This window comes from Pan paniscus, chromosome 9 (assembly GCF_029289425.2).
Source record: "Pan paniscus chromosome 9, NHGRI_mPanPan1-v2.0_pri, whole genome shotgun sequence".
Classification (NCBI taxonomy): Eukaryota; Metazoa; Chordata; class Mammalia; order Primates; family Hominidae; genus Pan; species Pan paniscus.
The window spans coordinates 74,359,873-74,384,524 of record NC_073258.2 but is presented as its reverse complement, the minus strand read 5'-3'; the positions used below and the strand labels follow the sequence as shown (position 1 = coordinate 74,384,524).

The following is a 24,652-nucleotide window of genomic DNA, read 5'->3' as shown; positions in this document are numbered from 1 at the left end:
ATTATAGTTCACACCCTTTACAATTCCCTGCAGCTCGCCAGTGGAAGGCTGGGTGGCTGGGCCTTGAATCTAATATACAGGCTATCTTAGATTCAGGTCTGGTGGACAGGTTCAGAGCCAGCACTACAGAACTGCTGCCTGCTTGGGCTGACCTACATTTTCACCAGTATAGCACTCTCAGCAGTCAAGCCTCCCAGCTAGTAAGAGAAATTCAGATTCATGCATTTTTCTGGAGCTAACAGATTCAAGGGTCTATTTATTTTATTTCCTTCTGCCTATCAAAGAAAAGAAGCGGGGGTGAGGCGAGGGGATAGTACTTGCAAACCCTGCAGTTAGAGTGTTTCCCGTCATTCTTTGTAGCTTCTTAGCCCACAGGACTAAAATGGGGTTTTGTGCTCAGGATCAGATTTTGTAGGCTCTGCCTCCTAAACATCTTTGTAGTCCCTCCTCTCTTCATCCTATTGCTAGTGTTTTAGCTTTTCCTTTGGGCTACTGTAGTGACTTACTATCGTGTTCCTCCTTCTCTGATCTTAACCACTCTGAACTCCTTTTCATGCTGCCGCCAGAGTAGTTTTTGTAAGACATACATATGAAACCCCCCAGTTTAAAACCCTCCAATGTTTTCCTGTTATTTTTTGATTAATTCCATCCCTTAGCCTGGCATTCAAATCCCTTCACAGGCTGTCCCCCAATCTACCTTTTTATCTTTTTTTCCTGCCACTTTTCCCCGCACGCAGTAAATTCCAACTGTACTTAACTGTTTGCCATTTCCCTAATGTGGTATGCACTTTCATACCTTCATGCATGGAATCAGTATATATTTCTTTGTTCCTGCCCCCTCCGCACCTTGACAAACTCCTCCCATTCATTGTTCAAAGCCAACTAAAATGTTTATTTCTCTAAGAAGCCTTTCCCAACTATTCTAAACATGTTCTTCATTTCCTCCTCAGCATTCTGATAACACTTTCAGCATTCTCTGATTATATCTTACATATATTACTGCTAGAGATTAATTTAAATAACTATATTATTTTCCCATTAGACTGTAAGTGCTCTGTAAAGAACCTTGCACCCTGCTTGCCACAGAGTATTTGCCAGATGCTATGATGATGATGGTGATGATGATGATGATGACGATGATGATGATGATGATGAAATCTGGATGCAGTCACTTTAGGCCTTCACTGACCACAATCACCATAGTCTTGTTATGTCAGCTTAATTATCTTTTTTTAATTGGGGAAAAACTATCAGCAGAGGAATCAACGAGGCAAGAAGAAAAATTGAATTGTTTTAAGGGAAAGGGATTTGTAAATTGAAGTCTGATCACAGGTGAGCAGTCAGGATGAGGGAAGATTGAAGGAATTGGGTCTGTTGGATTTGGACACAAGAAAATTCAGGAGGAATCATGGATATCTTCATATCTCTAGCAAGCTGTCCAAGAGGAGAGGAAACAGACATGTTCTGTGAGGATAGAACTAGGACCAGGAACTAGAGTGCAATGGTGCGATCTCGACTCACTGCAACCTCTGTGTCTTGGGTTCAAGCAGTTCTCCTGCCTCAGCCTCTGCACTCCAGTGGCTGAAAAAATGTTCAGGGTAAGATTCTTAATAAGTCAGATTTTTAGCTCAGAGTGAAGAATTTTCTAACTTCAGAGCTCTCCAGTCAGTGCTTTGACTCACTGAAGAGGTTCTGAGCATACCATCATTAGAAGAGTATGCTGTGGGAGGCTGAGGCAGAAGAATTGCTTGAACCGAGGAGGCAGAGGTTACAGTGAGTTGAGATCGCACCACTGCACTCTAGATTGGGCGATAGAGCGAGACTCTGTCTCAAAAAAAAAAAAAAAAAGAGTGGCCGGGCGTGGTAGCTCACACCTGTAAATCCCAGCACTTTGGGAGGCCGAGGTGGGTGGATCACGAGGTCAAGAGTTCAATACCAGCTTGGCCAACATGATGAAACCCCATCTCTACTAAGAATACAAAAATTAGCCAGGTGTGGTGGCATGTGCCTGTAATCCCAGCTGCTTGGGAGGCTGAGGCAGTAGAATTGCTTGAACCCAGGAGGCAGAGGTTGCAGTAAGCCGAGATAGCGCCGCTGCACTGCAGCCTGGAGACAGAACAAGACTCCGTCTTGGAAAAAAAAAAAAGTATGCTGGCAGAGGCTATGCTGCCAGTCATGTGTGCCACTATAAAGGGTATTCCTGTGCTGAGTGACAAATTGGACTCAATCACCTCTAATACCCCTTCCAACTCTATAATTCAGTGCCTGTGATACTTTTCAATAACACGACCATGACCTTTCCACTGAGTGGAAACAGTAGTTGTTGTTTTATTTCTTTTCTTAAACACAGCCATCTTTGACCAAATTGACTCTCCAGAGTAATTTCCTTTTTTCCTTGGTTTTGAAGATAAAGTAAAAGAATTTTGGCAAAGTAAATGGCAGCCAAATCCAGAGATTTTCTCTGAGTAGACTCATTTTGAGGAGAGGCAGGGAGGTTGGTAGGAATGGGTTCTGTCTCCACTCTCTACTTATTAGCTCTGTAAGAGAAGTCTTAATATCCTCTCTCTAAAATGGAACTAGTAATATATTTTGTTGACTTTGGGTAGAGATTAAATCAGATATAGAAGTGCCTAGCACAGTGGCCAGAACACAATACAGATTCAAAATTACATCCTTCCTCTTGCCCTCTTCTTTATTATCTTGAGAGAATAAAGATTTTTTTTTTTGGTCTTGTTTTGGTTTTGATCACCCTAGGGGGTCATTTGCAGGGCAGTTTTCTTTTTAATTGTGAGCTTCAGACCTAAAATGTCTTCATTGCCTAAGTATTCTCCTGCTCACAAAGAAGTAAGCCTCTTTGTCTTTCTGAGCCAGGGAGTTTGTCTTCCTCTGGCCTTTTGATACTCTGCTATTTTTAGCTCCTAAAGGTAAAGTATTTTCAGAAATAGTCCCCTGATTTCTGTTGAAAGTAATTTCTAATTTCCATATTAATCAAAAAATAGCTTTACATTTCTTTAGTCCTAATCCTAGTACCAACAAGAAAAGAGGCTTAGATTGTATTGACATCTATAAAGCAATTAAAATGTACACATCAAAATCCCAGAATACCTGATCACTACTGCAGCCTTTAGGATATAAAGGAGAAAAGCTAACTTGTGTCCATTTATTCTCTTCACTCTTGACCTTCAAAAAATACAAATACAAAAGGGGCAGGTTTGTTTCTAAGGACAAAGTGATAATTATTTGGTAGGTGTGGAAAAGGCATTGCTTTTGGGATTCCCTTCCCAATTCGACCACTGACTTGCTGAATAATCTTAACCAGAAAGTTACTTCACCTCTCAACCTCTATTTGATTAGCTATAAAATGGGAGAAATCACATTAGGATTGATTTGAGGCTCAAATGAAAAGCAAGTGTGAAAATATCTTTTGTATGAGAAATGAGTGAAATAGACACGGTATGTCTTTTCAAGAACTCAGTGTACAGTCATGTGTCACAAGACTGTAGAGATCCTGAGCTCAAGCAATCCTCCTACTTCAGCCTCCCAGAGTGCTGAGATTACAGGTGTGAGCCACCATGCCTGACCAGACATAATGTATTAACAGTTATAAAACTCCTGGACTCAGGCAACGCTTGAGATCCTGTAATTAATAAATAAATAAAGAAGTAAAGTAAGAAGGGAAGGAAGGAAGGTAAGAAATAAGAAAGGAAGGAAAGAGAGGGAGGGAGGACCAAATAAAGCTCCCCGTAATGCTGCCATTATATAATATCTGCCAAATTCAAGTGAATTAAAAATAATTCCACTTGGAAACATTGAAGGAACATCCTATAATTGCCCCTAAAGTGAAAGGCATCTGAAATGACAAAACAGGAGTGTGATTACCTGTGGCTGCACAATTTCTCACATGAAGCTGAGTACAGATTTTGGCTATGAGACTGGATCACCTAGCTTCCCAGATTAGACCCCTGACTTTCTTCTTGAGAAGTAGCACACCTCCAGATTGCTAATTAATCGACAAGTTAGCTACCTCAGTTCTAAAATCAGAAAATGATTAGGGGGTAAAGAGATGAATTTTCTTTGGAATTGGAAAGGATTTAGGGAAAGGCATATTAACAAAGATACATTATTAAAGCTCCAGTATTTACAAATCCCAAAGAAGCTTTTAGGGATTTAGGGATTTAATCTTTGACTTTTAAAACCAGCTTTTCATTGTCAGTCAGAATACCAGTGAGCATTTAACAACTGCAGGAAGCAGTGAGACAGGCACTTATACACTGCTAGAACAAGTACAAATTGATGGTCTTTCTAGAAAACAGTATGGCAAAGTATGTGAAGGTTCTTGGGATGTCACGTCTCTTCAAACCTCCAGTATTTCCCTGAATCCCACATCTATTGCCAGGAGCTTGCAGTAGCCTCTCAGCTGATTGCTATGCTTCTCTACCCGCTTATAGTCTGTTTTCAACACATCAATCAGAGTGACCCTTTTCAAACATAAGTCAAAGCATGTTATTCTTCTGCTGAAAACCCTATGAGGTCTTCTCATTTCACTCAGAATAGAAGTCTAAGTCCTCACAGTGGCCTGTAAAGCCCTACATGAACTGGCCAGCCCTTTACCTCTCTGACTTACTCTACTACTACTGCCCCCTCATTTGTTCCATTCCAGCCACACTGGCCTTTTTGCTGTTCCTCCAACATTGTCCCATATGCTGTCACCTTAGGGCCTTTGCACTGACTGTTTTGTCTAAAACACTCCTTCAGCTATCTGCTTAACACTATCATTTCCTTTAAGCCTTTGCAAAAATAATACCTTCTCAATATGTCTTACTTTGATTATCATGTTTAATATTGCAGTGCCCTTACCCTCGACACTTTGGCACTTCTGGTTCCCTTTACTTTGCCCATTTTCTCTTTTCCATAGCACTGAAGACTTTATGTTTAATATTTATCCAAGGGTGCCTTCTCCCACCCTCTTAGAATATAAACTCCACAAGGGCAGGAATCTTTGTTTTGTTCACTGACAAAAGTCCCTAAACCAGTGTCTGGCACCAAGTAGATACTCAGATTGTTTGTTGGATGGATAAACTTTAAAAATAGGCCTACCCGGCCAGGCACGATAGCTCACGCCTGTAATCCCAGCACTTTGGGAGGCCAAGGCAGGTGGATCACAAGATAAAGAGATCAAGACCATCCTGGCCAACATGGTGAAACCCCATCTCTACCAAAAATACAAAAATTAGCTGGGTGTGGTGGTATGTGCCTGTAATACCAACTACTTGGGAAGTTGAGGCAGGATAATCTCTTGAACCCGGGAGGCAGAGGTTGCAGTGAGCCAATACAGCGCCACTGCACTCCAGCCTGGCGACAGAGTGAAACTCCATCTCAAAAAAAAAAAAAAAGGGCCTACCCTTTGACCTAGAGATTTGACTTCTAGAATTCATTCCTAAAGAAATAATCAGTCAGAGATTTACTTAGGTTATTTTAGTTTGTTAGCTATTATAAAAATGAAATTTTCAAACAACTAAAACAGGCAATGGTTAAATGATGTATCTACATATGGAATATCATAAAGATATTAAAATAAGCCTTTTGAAGAATATGTAATTACATGAGGAATTGTTTATAATGTTAAAGTGAAAAAGTAGAATATATAACTATGTATACCCCTACCTCATATCATATATAAAAATTAACTCAAAATGGATCAGTGATCTCAATATAAACCAAAACCATAAAACTGTTAGAAGAAAACGTAAGGGTCAATCTTCATGACCTTGGATTTGGCAGTGGATTCTTAGATAGGACACTCAAAAGCATAATCAAGAAAAGAAAAAAATAAGTAAATTGGACTTAAAATTGATTTTTTTTTGCATCAAAGGCATTATAAAGAAAGTAAAAAGACAATCCACAGAATGGGAGAAAATATTTGTAAGTAATACATCTGATAATGGTTTAATATTCAGAATATATAAAGAACTTCTGCAGTGTAACAGCAAAAACACAAACCACCCAATGAAAAAATGGGAAAATGCCCTGTAATCCCAGCACTTTAGGAGGCCGAGGCAGGAAAATCACTTGAGGCCAGGAGTTTGAGACCAGTGTGGGCAACATAATGAGACCCCCGTCTCTACAAAAAAAAAAAAAAAAAAGGCGGGGCGTGGTGGCACGCACCTGTAGGCCTAGCTATTCAGGAAGCTGAAGCAGGAGGATTGCTTGAGCCCACGAGTTGGAAGCTACAGTGAGCTATGATCCTGCCATTATACTCCATCCTGGGTAATAGAACAAGACCCTGTCTCTAAAAAATAAACAAATACTTGTTTTATTTTATTTTTATTATTATTTTTAGATGGAGTCTCACTCTGTCACCAGGCTGGAGTGCAGTGGCGTCATCTCGGCTCACTGCAGCCCCAGCCTCCCAAGTAGCTGGGACTACAGGCACACGCTACCACACCCAGCTAATTTTTGTTATTTTTTTAGTAGAGACGGGGTTTCACCTTGTTTGTCAGGCTGATCTCGATCTCTTGACTTTGTGATCCGCCCGTCTCAGCCTCCCAAAGTGCCGGGATTACAGGCATGAGCCACCGCGCCCGGCCAAATAATTGTATTTTTAAATGGGAAAATGATTTGGATAGACATTTCTCCAGAGAGGATATACAGATAGCCAATAAGTACATGAAAAATGCTCAATTTCGTTAGTCGTTAGGGAAATGCAATTCAAAACCACACTAAGATCCCACTTCACACTTACTATAGGATGGCTATAATAATAATAATAATAATAATAAAACAAGGGTTGTTGAGGATGTAGAGAAATTTGAACTCTCATGCATTGCTGGAGGGAATGTAAAATAGTACAGACATTGTGAAAAACAGTTTGGTGGTTCCTTAAAAAGCTAAACATAGAATTACCATATGACCCAACAATTCTACTACTTGGTATGTATCCCAAAGATTTGAAAACAGGTACTCAAACAGGTACTTACATGTCATTGTTTATTGTACCATTATTCACAATAGCCAAAAGGTAGAAACAACCTGAGCGTCCCTCAACAGATGAACGGATAAAGAAAGTCTGGCATATACACAGTGGAATATTATTCAGCCATAAAGAAGAAGGAAGTTTTGGTACATGCTACAACATGGATGAACCTTAAACACATTATGCTAAGTGAAAGAAGCCAGACACAAAAGGACAAATGGTGTATGATTCCACTTACATAAAATAATTACATAAAATAGGCAAATTCAGAGAGACAGAAAGTAGATTAGAGGTTACCAGGCTGAGTATTGGGGGATGTATTGTTAATGGTTACAGAGTTTCTGTTTGGGATGATGAAAATGTCTTGGAAACAAATAGTGATGATAGTTGCATAACATTGTAAATGTCATTAATGTTACTGAATTATATATTTAAAAATGGTTAAACTGCAAATTTTATATTACATGTATTTTACCATGATAAAAAAAATTTCAAAAAATCCCCCAAACTGAATATAGTATACTGTAGTGAGCTGGAGCTGGTTTGTGTAAGCTCTTGAGAGCTGATTGTGGGCACTTCTTCCGAACTACTCATTCAGTGATGTTGATAGCATCAAATTGGTCATAGTGGAAGCATTTATGCCATGGCAGTTGGCAAATGTTGCAAAGTAGCTCTCATTTCCAACCCCTTCGAGCCCGTTGTTAAATATTTACCAGCACACCACTGAATATATGTATATAAAAATGTGTAGAAAGCCATCTGGAAAGATAGATGCCAAAATGTTAATGGTGTTACTTCTGGGGAGGAGAGTAGTGTGGCAGGAATGTGAAAGTAAACTTGAACATAAAAAGTGTAAACTTCAATGTTGCTTCCATTTTTTTTGGTGCGGGGGTGTGGGGGGCAGCGGATGGAGTCTTGCTCTGTCGCCCAGGCTAGAGTGCAGCGGCATGATCTCAGCTCACTGCAACCTCTGCCTCCCGAGTTCAAGTGACTTTCCTGCCTCAGTCCCCATAGCAGCTGGGACCACAGGCGCCCACCACCACGCCTGGCTAATTTTTGTATTTTTAGTAGAGACGGGGTTTCACCATCTTGGCCAGGCTGGTCTTGAACTTCTGACCTCGTGATCCACCCGCCTCAGCCTCTCAAAGTGCTGGGATTACAGGCATGAGCCACCGTGCCCGGCCACTTTTTTTTTTCTTTTTAATAGTGAGCATATAGAATATTTCTTGTATCGCTTTTAAAAAATAGACCAAAAAGTCTGCATATATTGGGATTTTGGTATTGGTAACTTTTCTCTTGAGAGGCTGAAAGCTGGTCACATATACTATCTGGAATAGCCCATGGAGAGACTGAACGCCAAACCTAGGACTTGGATTCTATTTCCTCAAAAATCTGGGGTTTTTTTGTTTTGTTTTGTTTTGTTTTGTTTTTTTGCCTAACTAAATAAGCCTTTTCTTATCTCTCTGTAGGTTACCCCACAGCCTATCCAGCAGCTGCCCCTGCCTACAATCCCAGCCTGTACCCCACCAATAGTCCCAGTTATGCTCCAGGTAAGGAGGAAATGGGACAGCAGTGGCGAATGGAGTGGGAAGGGGAACTCTATTTGGGAAAAGCAAAACCACTTGCTGGCCTTTTCCTGTTCTTAATTGCTCCGGGCCCAGCCTCTCCAGGCTGGATTTTCCTGGGAGTCCCTTCTGGGAACTGGGACAATCAGCCTCAGGGTAGGGGCGGGAATAGAATCTCCTCCACTCTGTCTGGGACTTAAGGTTGGCTCATCTGTCCTATGCTGGAATGTCTGAGACCTGCATCCTCCTCATAGAACCTTTTCTGCTCTCCCAAGCAATGTCCAAATTCATTCTTTGCTCAGTTTTCCCTGAGGCTGCCATTGGGACACACACACACCTTGGGACACACACACACCCACACACCCCTTGGGACACACACACACACACACACCTTGGGACACACACACACACACACACACATGCTCTTGCCACCAGAGGGCAAAGAGATGGTTTTCAAGCTGAGATAAGCTACTTGTTTTTCAAAAATAATAAAGGCCCAACACTCGGATTGAGGTTGAAATGGGTTTGAAAATGTTGAAAAGGTTTATTCCATTTTAGGCTTGGATCATTGCAGTGGTCTTAGTTCTGATCTTAACACTCATGCTCAGCTGGTGCTCTAATACTCAAGAGCAGGAGAAAGAGTATGGGCTCTGTGGTTAGAAAGTCCTGGGTTTGAATCCTGATTACCCAACTCACTAGTTGTAAAGCCTTGGGCAAGTCACCTCACCTCTCTAAGATTCAAATGTGACTACCTGCCTCAGGGTTGTGGATGGTTTTATGTAAGTTCCATTTACTCAATAAGTATTGAATGTCTTCCATACTGGAATAGAAAAATTAAAAGATGCCATCTTTGCCTGCCTGAAGTAGCTCCCATTTGGGAGCCTGGCATATAAACTCATTGCAGTACTAATGTGCTAAGTATTGTAAAAAGGAATACATGGAAGGAGGAGGGAACAACGGTCTGCCTGGGGGTGAAAGTGTAGGGGAAGCTTCAGAGAGTGGAGAACAACAGAGATTTGAAGAAGTAGAAGCTGTTCTTTAAGCACACAAAGGAATAGTGGGCATTCCAGGCAGAGTAGAGCATGGGCAGAGGCTTAGAGATGTGAGAACATGACACTGTGAGGAACGTAGAAGTAGGGGAGTGGCTAAACTGTGAGCAGCTAGATGAATCTGAACTATAGATATACAAGGGCTGATTTGGAGAGGCCTTGAATGTCTTGATAATACCCCCCCATTTTCTTGTTTAGCACTTATCATTATAGAATTAGAAAGCTTCAAAAGACCTTAGAGATCGTCCAGTTCAACCTTTTCTCTTGAAAAAGGAAAATCAAAAAGCAGTGTTTTGTCCCAAGTTACCCAGTGAGTCAGCAGCCACATATGGACTAGAATCTTTGGCAGATCTCCTGACTCTCGTCCTATGCTTTTCTCTGCCAATCTAGTATTTATTCTACTGTCATTCTCTTTCTTGGGGCTTACTTAAAGGAGAAAAGAATACAGGTTGTCTGAAGACCTAGATTTGAGTCCTCACTGTGTCATTTCCTAGATTCGCAACCTTAGAGTCACCTGACCTATCTGAACCTCATTTCCCCCATCTCTAAGTAGGAATCATGTCATAATTATACACACACACCAAGAAGTTATCAGACAGTCCCTGTTTTTTGGACAAACAAGAACTATTTTATGTAAATAGGCTATGGTATCCCCTAAGGTGCTTACATAGATGTGTCATTTCACAGACATTTTGACCCACCCTGTTATGCCCAAGATACTTTGGAAGACCCTGTAGATGATTCAAACTTGAGGAAGCTGTAGTCATTGCCTTTGGAAAGCTTATGAAGGGAGCAGTGACACATGGGCTAAAGTTCTATAATGGTATCTCAGCATTGGTTTTATATTTACCTTTAGTCAATATGACATATAATATTTTCCCTAAGATCTATGATAGAAGGCAAAAACAATAAAAGCTACAGAAATTCTCTCTGATAATCAAATTTGGTAAGTTCTATCTTAACTACAATGGCTTTGAGGATCATGTGTATCATGATATATAAATGACTTAAATTTAAGTGCTATGAGATCTGTGAATTGACTTTGTAAACTGTCTAGAAACAAAATGAGTTGTTGCAAAAGGTCAAGTAAGATCAAGAGTGAAGAAGATTCATTGTCTTTCTAGTCAGGAGGCTATCAGTGGCCTCATTGGAAGCATTGTCAGTGAAGTGGTGAGGCTAGAAACCAGAGCGCAGTGAATCAGGAGTGAAGAAGTAGATTTAGCATATATAGCCTATTCTTACTAGAAGCTTAGCTACCAGGAAAGGAAAAACAAAAGGACACTGACTAGAAGTGAATGTAGGGTTGAAGGAAGGTTTTCTCAGATATGAGTGTGGGGTACTGATAGGAAGGTGCAAGTGGAGAGGACAAGTCAGAGATACAGGAGAGGTGGTGCCAATCAGAGCCGGGCCTCCACAGAGGCTGCTGTAGGGGTGGGAAATCTGGAGCTCAGTTCTCTTCTTTGGTTTGGGAAGTTGAGTAGCAGGTGGAGACAGGGTGCCTTATGCAGGAGGGCAACTAAAGGAAAGACTAAAGGAAAGGTCACAGGTAGATGTGCTTAGAATAAATTGCCCAGTGGAAAGTGGAGAATTCTCATCTAATGACCTTGATTTGCTGAGACAGAGGGGAGGAGAGATCAAGGAGGGTTCTTAACCAGGGAGGTCAGGATGTGAGAGCCTCACAGGAAGGAGTAGGACTGGAAACTACCAAAAGATAACAGAGCAGGGTCACATTGGGGGCCCATCTGAATGGTGGAGGCTGTGAATTTGTCCAGGCTCTCATCCCCAGCACTGGGCTATTTTCTCATAATGTTCAGCACCTCTGGTGATAGACTGTGGGATTGTTTCAGGATCAGTTTGCCAATAAGTGGAAAGACATGGAATAAATAGCTACTATTTATTGAATGTTTTCTATGTGTCAGGAACTATTTGAAGTTCTTTATCTATATTAGCTTGTTGCATATTGCAATAAACTTTTGAGGTTGGTACTCTTATTATCCCCATTTCCGAAATGGGAAAACTAAAGCTTAGAGAAGTTACATAACTAGCCCAAAGATCCAAGCCCCAGCACCCTGCCATTGTGCTGCATGAGCTCTTAACTGCTACATTGTAGTTGCATCAGTGGGCCAGAGAGAAATTAAGGCATTAGACTGGCTAAAGAGGGAAAGGAGTGCAGATAGGAGGAGGCTGAAACTGTAGGGGAAAAAAAGAGATTGAGATTGAGTACATCCTGGCATGTATATTCAGCTTTAATTTTAAAACAAGCAAAAAGTAAGCCCTCATCTAACTTGATTTTCCCCAATTTTGTTTTTAAAAGTCAACATATTTCCAGGCTGGGCGCGGTGGCTCACACCTGTAATCTCAGCACTTTGGGAGGCCGAGGCGGGTGGATCACGAGGTCAGGAGATAGAGACCATCCTGGCTAACACCGTGAAACGCTGTCTCTACTAAAAATACAAAAAATTAGCCAGGCGTGGTGGCACGTGCCTGTAATCCCAGCTACTCGGGAGGCTGAGGCAGGAGAATTGCTTGAACCCGGGAGGCGGAGGTTGCAGTGAGCCAAGATCGCGCCACTGCACTCCATCCTGGGCCAACAGAGTGAGACTCCATCTCAAAAAAAAATAAATAAATAAAACATATTTCCAAACAAAAAATAAGCCCTCATCTAACTTGATTGTCCCCAATTTTGTTTTTAAAAGTCAACATATTTCTACTAAAGTCACCCAGACTATTTTCTCAGAAACACACAAAATCCATAAGAGAGGGTAGCGTTAGAGTATTGTATTTAAAGGCCCCAAACTCGGAGTTGAAAGACCTAGATTGTAGCACTAACTTTGCTTCTGATTTTGGTGCAAACTTGGGAAGATCCCTTTCCCTTTGAGTTACTTACACACACATACACACACACACACACACACACACAGCATATTTTGGAATCCCACACACACACACACATACACACACACACAGCATATTTTGGAATGCTGGCCTCTGGATTCACAGTGCAGATTTCCTGACCGGGGGACTTCCTACCATGGAGAAGCTGGCTCAAGGTCAGAAAGGACAGTGTAGGTTACTCTCACCTTCCTGCCAGAGCTAGCCATTTGTGATGCAGAGAGGTGCCTTCAGAAGGAACCAGGCTCTTAGGTTTAAATTTCTTTCAGCTGCTTTAAGGAGACCCAGAAGTTGCTTGAGAGAGAGCTATTTTTAGCAGCTCTGAATACCCTGAGATGTCATCTGTCCAGGATGCAGGGAAACATTTCACTCTTTGCATTGGTTCTGAAAGCAATGTGGGTATTTGGAGCTTTTCCCCAAGCTCTTAATGATTTCAGGGATCTTATTTAAGAACTCTTTGGCCCCACAAGAGGTAGGAGCCAATCAAGACTTGGCTTTCAGAATCGAGGGACCTATTAATGGTAATCTGGCTTGAAAATAAATGAAGGGACGGATAAACAGGTTAACTAATACAGATAAAAATAAAATAACCTCCTCATGAGAATCTGTTGACAAAACATTTTCCCCTATTGTCTCATTTGATTTCATTGCATCCCTATAAAGTACAAATACATTATTCCCATTTTACATACAACAAACTTGGAGAAGGGTAGGGAAAAGGAATTTGTGCTTTCTGAACAGCTGCCCTGTTCCAAGCCCTGCACAAGTCATGTTACAAACATTCATTTTTGCCTTAGTCTTGTGAGTTGGGGCTTCTTGCCTCCAACTTTGTTCAAACAGGTTAAATAAGTTGCCCAAAGTTATACAGCTAAAAACCAGTAGATTTGGGAGGGCAAGGCCGGGGGATCCCTTGAGGCCAAAGGTCAAGACCAGCCTGGGCAACATGGTAAGACCCTGTCTCTACAAAAAATTAAATTTAAAAAAACAGGCAGGCTTGGTGGCATGCACCTGTAGTCTCAGTTACTTAGGAGGCTGAGACAGAAGGATCACTTGAGCCCAGGAGCCGGAGGCTGCATTGAGCTATCATTGCACCACTGCATTCCAGCCTGGGCAACAAAGTGAGACACTGTCTCCAAAAAAGGCAGTATAGCTGGGATTCAAACCCAACTTGTCTGACCCCACAACCTGTGCTCCTTCTATAGCACCACAGTGACCCAGAGGCTTCAGGGATGGAGTGCCTCTGCACTGGTCCTATCTCTTAGAGGTTTTACAGACAGCTCTTTAGAGGCCAAAGATGGTGATATTGTCTCTGAACCTTCACTTCCTCTAACACATCTGCCATATGTGAAATCCCTCTGCAGTTCCTGGGAGAACTGAAATGTATTCTTATAACAGACAAGCAAAAAGCAGGAACTTGGGCTTGTTCACATCCGGCAGTTCTGGGTCAGCTGTCTGGAAGACACTATGGCATCCAGGGAGGGGCTCTCTGCATTGAATGGACTTTCCCAGATGACAAGTCTGTCACCCTCTCTAGGGTAAAGGTGTTTTACATCTTTATTTACTGCTTTTGTGAAGCTGGGGGGAAACTGCTATTGCAAAACAAAGTCTGTTTATGTAACTGCAATGTATACAACTTTGCACAAATTCTTAGTGGTAATTTCAACTAACATTTCTATCCAACAGAGTTTCAGTTCCTGCATTCAGCTTATGGTAGGAAAGCTATTTTTCCTCATCTGTATTACAGCCTATGAATGTGTTCTCTCGTAACAATGGTAGATCCCCTCTCCTCTCCTCCCCAAATCCCATCCCCTAGGCTTGGGCTCCCCCCAGGTGGCTCAGCAGCAGTTCCTAAAGCATGCAGGAACGTGTCTGATGGTGCAAAAATCATGGGTTGGAGACACACATGAACCGTCCCTAGGGCAGCAGCAAAGGATCATGGCACTAAAAGGCGTCTCTCACCCTAACCTAGCTGCCGAATTCAAACAAACAAATGAATAAAAATTCCAGGGCCTGTATGCAGCTCCTCAGTTGGCTTTGTGGCAGCCTCTGTGAAGGAGTACCTGGATTATGCCTATTAGAACCCAAAAAACTAGTCTGCCCCAGGATCAGATTTTCCATCTCCATCGGCAGTCTGACATGTTTGAAGACCTGGTTGACTTTAGATACAATCTGTTCCCTTAGCCCAGAACTTGAGCTCTGGGCTTATTTTCCTAGAAGATGGTGAGAGGTGGGGGGGCAGCGTGCTGATAAATGAGGGACCAGAACTGGGTTCTCTGGACAGTGTGGACTCCAGGCCCAAGGCACCACGGGAACTTCTGGGCACCTGTGAGGGTCCCAGCAGTATAACTTGACTAGGTCCTTTTTGTCATAGACAGGAAGGGACCATGGGAGGGACTTGCAACTTTCACCACCCTCACCTGGGCTGCTCAGGAAAATGTTTTTGTAAAATCTCTGCACCCTTTCTCAACTTTTAACCTTGAATTATTTGGATGCTGGAAATTGAATTTGTGTGTCGCGCATCTGTCAGGAGATGAGCTGTGAAATTTCTCCTTGCCACTGCTGTGGGCTGTGTGATCTTGGGCAATTTACTACTGTCTCCAGGCCATAGATAAATTGTTTAATTTCACATGATCTCTGAGGTCCCTTTAAATGCTAATACACTGTCCTCTTATAATTTTATTACTTCAATTTTGTTAGTTGCAGACTGTTTCTCATGTAGTCATTTTTTGTTTGCCTCAGGATATATGAACCTGGACAGAAGGGTGCATAAAAAGTTAGAGAAGCTTTCATTCTTCCCCTTCCAGTTATAGCATCTGAAATAGATCTGCATAAAGAATACGGATGCAGTTCTTCACTTTATAAAATTCTGTGCCAGGCTCTAAGCTGGCCCTTTGAAAATACGAAGACTAGTAAGACAAGGGGCTTGTTCTCAAGGAGTTCACAGTTTAGTGGAGAGAAGACACGCCATCAAGTACAGGTGCTTCCAAGAATCATAGGAATTGGGATAGTCAGTTTATAGGTATGCATGAGAGAGCTGTGGTTAAGGGGTGGGGAGAAGGAAAGGCTTCGTAGTAGGTGTGAGTCTTCAGCTCATGATTGATGGATTAATTAATGTTACCAGATGGAGTTTGAGGAGATACATGCCAGAAGAGGTAGCAGTGTGGACAAAAACATGGAGATGTGAAGCTCCTTGGCATATTCTGGGAATGATAAGCAGTTTCTGTGGCTGTAGTATGGGCTGGAGATTGAGAACAATGAGAGAGTCTAGAGAGGTCATTGGGACAAGATGATCATGGTGGGGCATTGAATGCTACACAGGAGTTCAAACTTTAGCTTAGAGTCAGTGGAGAACTATGGAATGTTTTCAAGAAAGGGGGTTTTATGATTAGGTTTAGGTCTTAGGTATATCGCTCTGAATGCAGCTTGAAAATTGGGGGGAGCAGATTTAACATGAGGAAGCAGTTGCAGTAGTTCAGATGAGAGACGATGAGAGCTTCAATTAGAGCTGTAGCCTACAACTTTGGAGATGGAAGAGGGGACAGAAACCAGAACTAGAAACTATAAGACTGGGTGACACTTTATTTTTGACCCTCACATCAGTACTATGAAGCAGTCAAGGAGTGATGATTATTGCCATTTTATGAGACAACAAAACTGAAGTTTAGAAAGGTTAAGTAACTTGCCCAAGGTCCCATAGCTAATAAGTGGCAGAGCCCAGGCTACAACTCAGATTTCCTGACTCAGTACATTGTTCAGGATGATGGTCCCTTGCTGCCTCGTCTCCTTGTAAGTGTGCTAAACAGATTGTTCAACTGTCAGAGGGCATGAGGGCCCCATATCCAGGGAAGTGAACAACCCAGCACCTGGATGTGGGCAGCATGCTGTGACTGGGCCCATGGCCCTTCACTGCCAAGGGTTCTTTCTCTCTCTCTCTCTTGTTTAATTGAGGGATAACACATAGACGGCAAAGTATATAAAGTACACTTAAGTGTACAGCTTAATAATGTCTTTACATATGTATATGCCTATATTTAACTACCACTTAGTTCAAAATACAAAACATCTCTAGGAAGTGGTACTTTTCAAGCACCCAAAGGCAGGCGTGCCATTCAGAGCAGCCTCCTCTGTGACCATGCCTCTAAAAGCTTCAGTTGGAATTGTCTTCATCCCACAACTGAGCTCTGAATCGCTCCCACCAATAGAGTGGGTGACTTTAGAATCGTTATATGGAGGAGCTGGATCACATGGTACAACTAACTAATGGGGAGGTCAAGTTGACAGCTAATATTTGTTTTTTTGATGTGTTTTCACATTTATCTAGTTATGTAAATTATAAGGATTCAAATATACAGAGGCGTACAGAAAACACTAATTCATTTTCTTTGTAAAGAAACCAGAAGAAAATAAAGAAAAATATTTTTATTCAGAAAAATATATAGTATAGTTCATGTCATCAGTTGGAAAAGACATAGTAACCAAAGGCACAGTCGCACTTGCTTCTTTCCTGGTTAACCTGGAACATTATTTTACTATGTATCATGCTGTCTTGTTCACTCCCTGGTTGGCGTGTGGCTGTGTTGCATCCCCAGCTAGACCATAAGTACCTTGTGTGCGGTGACTGTGACCCACGTGTGTTCCCTTCCACCGTGGCGCTCCCCTCAGTGCTGAGTGCAGTGTAGGCCTCAGTCACTCTTTGGATAAAAGAGTGATTTACTCTTTTGTAAAGAATAAGTTAGTTTGATTTACTAACTTTAATGGTCACACAGTCCTTCAGGCTAATGTCAGACTTTTGGCTTATGATGAAAATTATGGTAAAGTATATACCACTTGGAGGAAAAAATTTGAATGGAAGAGAACCTCCAAATTCTCTAAATTCCTACAGCCAAATTCAGCCCTCCTGCCCCCTAATGGCATTCCTGCGGGGTCTTGAGGGCATGGGTTTGCTTTATCTGACTTTTCAGAGCTACATGTTTTACTTTTTAGAGAGTTGTTTTGGGTGGCCACTGCTTTCCAGCCACATGTGTGGCAGAGTCTAAATTTGGAGACATGTTGATAAGATTTGTTAACACTAATTGGATTCTTTATCCCTTTCCTGTTTCCCACCCCCCAAAGAAAAGAAACGCAAAATGATTGTTTAAAACAGACTCTCCTCCTCCTGCATTGTCTGCAGAGCCATGTCTTCATGTCCAGGAAAGGCCCTGGGCTCTACATGGAGTACTGCTGGGTCTCCATTTCTCTTATCAGAATTCTCCTTTTAGTGTGACTTTCCTGCCCATGATTTCCTTCTCATTTCTCAGCATCTGCTGTATATATCGCTGGCCATTAATGCAAATGCAGAGTCAGCCTACAATAGCCATAATTCTAGCCTTGGTTCAACAAAAACAGCACAGTCCCTGACCTTCTCTGGCCCCAGTACTTCTGGGATCGAAGGAACCAGAGGCATTACCTGTTACCTGAATGGGCAGAGGGGGTTACGGGATCTCTCTAGAGGTAGAATGTCCTTGTCCTGGTGGAATTAGAGAGTGTATAGGCATACTTTATTCTCATAACACCCTGTCTTAGCCTCTTATTTAAATGTTTTAAGTATTGCCAATGCAGCCCCACCTTCTGCTAATATACTATATAGCACCCCATATCCATGACCCCCCCCCAAGACTTTATTTGAGTGGAAAATATGTTGCTAAAATTCTTCGTTTTACCATAAACAGTAATTTGAGTCAAGAATGTTTCCTCTCTAGTGTTTGAAATTATAACAAGGAAAATGTCTAAAAAAGTTAGGCAAGTCCCACTTCAGAACTCTGTTTCTCTTCTCCTTCCCTCAGGACACCATGAAGGTAAGTTTTTTGAGTCACTCCCCATTTCTAAAACATATGAAGTATCATCCTTCAGATGTCTCGAGCTGAGCTTTGAGTCAGCCTGGGAAGTCTTTGCAGATCTTAAACTGGGCCTCATCTATATTTCCTACCTACCCCAAATTTCATATGTGCTTTCTTAATGGCCCAAAGGACCACCTCTAATTCATGAGGAAATATCCCAGGTGGGGCACCCAGTAACACTCAGTAGGAGATATTCAGGGGTATGCAAGAAGTATGTCTGTCTGGCCTCAGCTGGGTGTACAGGAGAAGGAGTTATTAGCAAGGAGTGCCCCACTGGCTAACTAGGTTCGGTGTAGCACAGTGCCCAGTGCCTTTTAAGCTACCATGGCCACAGCTCAGTCCCTTCAGAAGAGATGGTAGTCCAGCAAGGTTCATGTAATGTGGTCATTATTTGTGGGCCTGTCTTTGAAAGCAGCTTATAAATATACCTCCAGATGATATTTCAGACAACAAAGAGTGCTCAGTTGATCTGGTGACACACAAAGGCTCCCAAGTTGCTACACATTAATGAGAAAGTGGCTGAGGAATATACCAGAGCCCTAGGCCACAGTGTCAGGTAGTAGGAGATGGTTATTCATGGGCATCTTTGTGGTTTTAGTAGTAGGTAGAAAGTCCTGACTCTTTTAGTGTAAGTTCAGATTTCCTTGATTTCAAATCATTTGGAAACATACTTCAGCACTCCTCCTAACCCACTCAACCATCTCAGAAAGGCTGACCATCCCATGTGTCTGAACAGGCCCCTTGGGTTGTATGTTTCTGTCCAGCACAAGACCCTTGCTTTGTGTCTGTGATTGGTGGTGGCCACTTCTTATTTCTGTCTAATGCCATTCTTGTGTCTTCCCTTAAGCAACTCTGCTGATGAAACAGGCCTGGCCACAGAACTCGTCTTCCTGTGGCACTGAAGGCACCTTCCACCTCCCAGTGGACACCGGGACCGAGAACCGAACTTACCAAGCATCCTCTGCGGCTTTCAGTAAATACAGCCTGTCTCATTTCCTTGTTCCCCTTGGTTGGGACTGATTTGTTTCTTAGGAAGAAAGGAAAGGGAGCTTTTTAAAATGACATTTATGAGATAAATACTGTTTTAAGAGGTTCTTTTACCCAGGCAAAAAATTACCCCTCCTTATTCAGGAAAGGTCATTCTCTTTGATCATGCACTGAGCTTTGGGGAAACACAAAGCACTGAGGGAAGGAGAAGGAAATACTCACCTGGCCAACAAGTTGATTGGGGAAGGACTGTTACTGCATTTTAGGGGGAAAGGACAGAGGGCACATTTTGAAGGTCTGTGGGTCTTTGGACAGAGAGGGCTCCCCCCTCTAGCACAGGGCTTCTTAATCTCAGCACTATTGACATCTAGGCCAAATAATTCTTTGTTGTGGGGGCGCTGTCCTGTGCATTATAGGATGTTTAACAGCATCCCTGGCCTCTACCCTACATGCCAGTAGGAAAGCCTCATTGTGACAACCAAAAATGTTTCTAAACATTGCTAAATGTCCCTTATGGGGCAAAATTGCCCTCTGTATGAGAAACACTGCCCTAGTGCAAGCTGCACTGTGGGACCAAGGTGTGTATGAGGAGTCTTCAGGGAGGCCAGAAACCAGCTAGCCAGTCAGACTGGTCATATTCATCCTGAGGCTCAGTAGGGTAACTGATGTTGTCACCGTCACATCTAATTTTTAACACAAAGTGGTTCCACTGGGGAAATGAGGACCAATGTTTAGAAATTGCTGAGTGGCATCCGGGCGCGGTGGCTCATGCCTGTAATCCCAGCACTTTGGGAGGCCAAGGCGGGCGGATCACGAGGTCAGGAGATTGAGACCATCCTGGCTAACACGGTGAAACCCTGTCTCCACTAAAAATACAAAAAAAATTAGCCGGGCATGGTGGTGGGTGCCTGTAGTCCCAGCTACTCAGGAGGCTGAGGCAGGAGAATGGCATGAACCCGCGAGGCGGAGCTTGCAGTGAGCCAAGATCACGCCACTGCACTCCAGCCTGGGCGACAGAACAAGACTCCGTCTCAAAAAAAAAAAAAAATGAAATTACTGAGTGAGTGGCATTTTGACTCCATATAAGGGAGAACTTTGTGTCTTGTTGGAGCTGTTCAATAGAGGAATGACTGACTTTGGATGTGGTGAGAACTTCTCTCTTAAGTTGTGAGGGCTGGATAAGCCCTCAAAGGGATATTCCAGGCAAGGCCTGATAGTGTGTGGTTCCACAAATTATTAATCTACTAAGTAAGTAGACTAGAAGAATTCATCGTATTTTTTTCTTTTCTTTAAAACATCTGTGTTAGTCTGTTCTTGTGTTGTTATAAAGAAATACCTGAGGCTGGGTAATTCATAAAGAAAAGAGGTTTAATTGGCTTACGGTTCTGCAGGCTGCACAAGCATGGTACCAACCCCTGCTTAGCTTCTGGTGAGGGCCTCAGGAAGCTTACAGTCATGGCGGAAGGCAAAAGAGGAAGCCAGCATACCACATGGTGAGAGAGGGAGCAAGGGGCTGGGAAGGTGCCACACTCTAAATAATCAGAGCTCACTCATCAGCAAGGGGATGGTGCTAAGCCATCATGAGGGATCTACCTCTATGATCCAGTACCTCCCAGCAGGCCCCATTTCCAACACTGGAGGTTACATTTCAGCATGACATTTGGAGGAAACAAACATCTAAACCATATCAACATCCAATGTCATTTTCTCAAGTTTTCATTGCCCCTAGATGTCAACATCAGTTTATGTTTATACAACGTAACTCACCTTTTGTAAAATATAGTCTCATAATCACCCTTTCATTTAATCTACATTACACTCAGTCTACTAAGTTATTTAGGTGGATTTTCATCCCAGTTTGAACGATGAGGCCTAGAAAGGTAATAGGTCCAACGCCACCCAGCTAGTAAGCAGCACAGCCAGAAAAAGGTATCACCCAGGTTAAGATTCAATTACTGACTTTTCTCATGAGATTGATTTTACTCTTTAAGAGAGGTATGTCAGGCCAGGCGCGGTGGCTCACGCCTGTAATCCCAACACTTTGGGAGGCCGAGGTGGGCGGATCACGAGGTCAGAAGATCGAGACCATCCTGGCCAACATGGTGAAACCCCATCTCTACTAAAAATACAAAAAATTAGCCAGGCATGGTGGCAGGTGCCTGTAGTCCCAGCTACTCAGGAGGCTGAGGCAGGAGAATGGTGTGAACCCAGAAGACGGAGCTTGCAGTGAGCCAAGATTGCGCCATTGCACTACAGCCTGGGCAACAGAGCGAGACTCCGTCTCAAAAAAAAAAAAAGAGAGAGGTATGTCAGCCATAAGGAGTTTCTCCAGATACCTCAGGTAGAATGAATGAACATACGTAAGATTATATATATATAAAAATAGGGATATACATATTCTCTCTTACATCTAAACATCTGGATATAGACGCATATAGGCACACCTAGTATAGGCACACCTACTGTAGTGTAGCAGAAAGCAGCCTGGAGTGGAAGCTGCATTGAATTCTAGACTGGGTTCTGTGTAACCTTGGATAATTGATGTCCATGCATTGGACCTTGATTTTTCAAACTGCAAAATGAGGGAACTGAACTAAATCATCTCCAAGGTTCTTTCTTGCAATTAGACTCCTTATCTCTCAGCAAGATGATGTGTACTCAGCGTCTTCCACCCCAACAGGGACCACCTCTCTAGCTGCCCTTAGCTGGCCAACAAACCATCTCCAAAAATGGAGTACTCATTCCCTTCAGAGGCAACCCTTTCCACAGGAAGTCTGAGTAACAGAAGGCCTTGCCTTCTACTATGTTGAAATCTTCCTGAAATCCCATTAAGTGTCCAGCAGCCACATCCCACTGTTCCCTCCCAGACAGGCTATCACAGTCCCTGAAAAAGACCAAAATGTACCCACCCCCACCTTTTTTTTGAGACAAGGTCTTGCTCTGTCACTCAGGCTGGAGTCCAGTGGCACAATCACATCACACTGCAGTCTCAAGCTCCTAGGCTCAAGCAATCCTCCCTCCGCAGCCTCCCATGTAGCTGGGACCACAGGCATGCAAAACCATGCCCAGCTAATTTTTTTAATTTTTTGTAGAGATGGGGTTTTCCCACATTGCCTAGGCTGGTCTCGAACTCCTGGGCTCAAGCTGTCTGCCCACCAGCTACCATGCCTGGCCTACCTCTGTTTCAAGCAAGTAATGTATAAACCTGTGCCATTTTTTAATGCAGTTGGGGTTGACTGGCCCTCCCATACTCAAAAAGATTCCTCCCAGCATTCAGATTTTGTGGCTTCTAGTACCACAGAAAATTCAGGGCACTTTGACAAATTCAGTTCAATTTCACTGATACTTGCTAAGCCTGTTTGTAATTAGGTCTCCTACTTATTCATCACTGTCTTACTTGGCTACCAACAAGGAGTCTTAGGGGTCAAAGCAAGATTCAGACATAGAGCTTTATTTTGTCCAGACATATAAATCTGATGATCAATAAACCAATTAGTCTAAAAGGCATCCGTGATGCAAGGATCAATGCCTTTGAAGGTGGTAGGGCTTCTACAACTGAAAAAGATTTATGACAGTGAAAAAGGATTGCAGAAAGGGCTGAAAAGGTTTTATCTTGTTAATGTACATACTCTTTTTATTATCCCATTTGATTCTAAAATCATGGTTAGGAACCTAAGAGAAAGAATAGGACATCATAAACAAAGCCTCTTTTATAAGGCAGAGCTGGGACTTCGAGTGATCTAATTCCTTTTTTCTTTCATGATATTGCCTTTAGTGAAATGGGGACAACAAAGGCCAGTATATTAAATGCCCAAGATTGGACTACAGAGACTTTAACTCAGCAAGAGCTCTGCCTAGGGCAGGGTGAGCCCTGAACTTTGGGCCTAGCTGTGTACTGATGTGCTGTACAATTTGGGGAAAATCTGTCCTTCTGGGTTCCAGGTTCTTTCTCGGAAAAGGAGGAGGTTGAATATAAACCTCTAATGTCCTTCAGGCACAACATTCCAAAGTCTTAATTCTGTGACCTTCAGACTTAGAATTCCTTTCAGGATAGCCAGGCCTCCAGTGAGTGAACTGAGTCTAAGTTCATTTGGGCAAAATCTATGAGACTTTTTTGCAACAAGCCCAACAGCTTCTTTTACTTAGATGCGTAAAGTAATAAACCCTGATTTTTGTGTTACCCAAGCTCAGGCTATAGCTCCAGGGGAATTTTCAGTGTTCCTCAAGAGTATTGACAGGACCACTAGTAAATTGTAGAAAGTCCTCTGAAATGATTTCCTCATGAAAGTCTTCTGAAATACTCAGATACCTAGAATGTCAGCACTAGAGAAGTTCTCTGATACTGTCTAGTCCAAATGAGGATATTCCCTGAGAGGAATTGACCTGACTTACTGACAGAACCTAGGATGAGGGCCCCCAGGCAGTTTCTCCAGCCTCATGAAGATCCTCCTGACAAATGGTAACCTTGAGAACCACTGTGGTTAGAGGAAGTAGCACTGAGTCTTAGATCCCCACAAACAGCTCTCTCTTTCAGCAACTACTCATTATCTCATCTGTGAAATGTTTACGTTGGTCTTAATGATCTCTGAGTCTTCTAGCTCTGCAGTTCTGCTTCTCCTATCTCAGACTGTCTGGACAAACAAGCAAGGCCTTCTTCTGCAGCATCATCTCTTTGGCTGCCAAGGGTGTTTTGGCTACTGATTTGTATTCTGAGTATGTGTGTGTCTCATTTCATAACATAAAGAAAGGGAAACATTCTCAGACAAGGTTATTCTTAGATGTGGGAACCAAATTCTACTGCAGTCTCTTGGAGCTTTTTGATTTTCCTCAGAGGGATAGTCTCACCACTTTGTAATATGGCTGTCCTTGTGGCATACAGTGGGTAATCCAGCTTCCCCAGGGAAGAGAAAAATTCCAGAGCACATTCTCCAGGAGCATAAAGGAAAGTCATCAGCATCGTTGGCCTGTTAACTTTAAAGAATCATAAAATCATGGCATTTTAAGCCATAACATTTTAGAATCTTAGAATCCTGGAGTCTGTGTTCCAAGCTGGGACAGACCATAGTAGTCATAGTTTAGCTTTAGTCTCTCAGACCAGGCTCTGCCTGCATACCCTTAGGACAGAAGCTTACTGTCTCTATAAAGTGAGAGAGAAAATAATAATAGCTGATCTTTATAAAGTGCTTCTAATATGTCAGGTACTGTTCTAAGTGCTTTTTACTTAACAGTTAATGTATTTATCACAATGAAGTAGGTACCATTACTGTTCCCATATCACACACGAGACTGATGTATCCTATAGCTATTAAG

The 24,652-nt window shown here is 42.5% G+C and overlaps 1 protein-coding gene across 5 annotated transcripts in view; it reads left to right on the top strand.

The window, feature by feature from the left end:
* The window catches only part of FAM168A (family with sequence similarity 168 member A), a 197,004-nt gene that overhangs the window by 158,639 nt on the left and 13,713 nt on the right, over positions 1-24,652 (top strand). For 3 of the 5 annotated variants that reach the window (XM_055093764.2, XM_034933345.3, XM_055093765.2), the window contains exons 3-5: positions 8,443-8,523; positions 14,163-14,189; positions 19,203-19,328. In XM_055093764.2, coding sequence (XP_054949739.1) covers positions 8,443-8,523; positions 14,163-14,189; positions 19,203-19,328 — 234 coding nt within the window. The remainder of the gene's footprint in view (positions 1-8,442; positions 8,524-14,162; positions 14,190-19,202; positions 19,329-24,652) is intronic. The other 2 variants (XM_008968606.4, XM_055093766.2) reach the window with 1 other exon arrangement.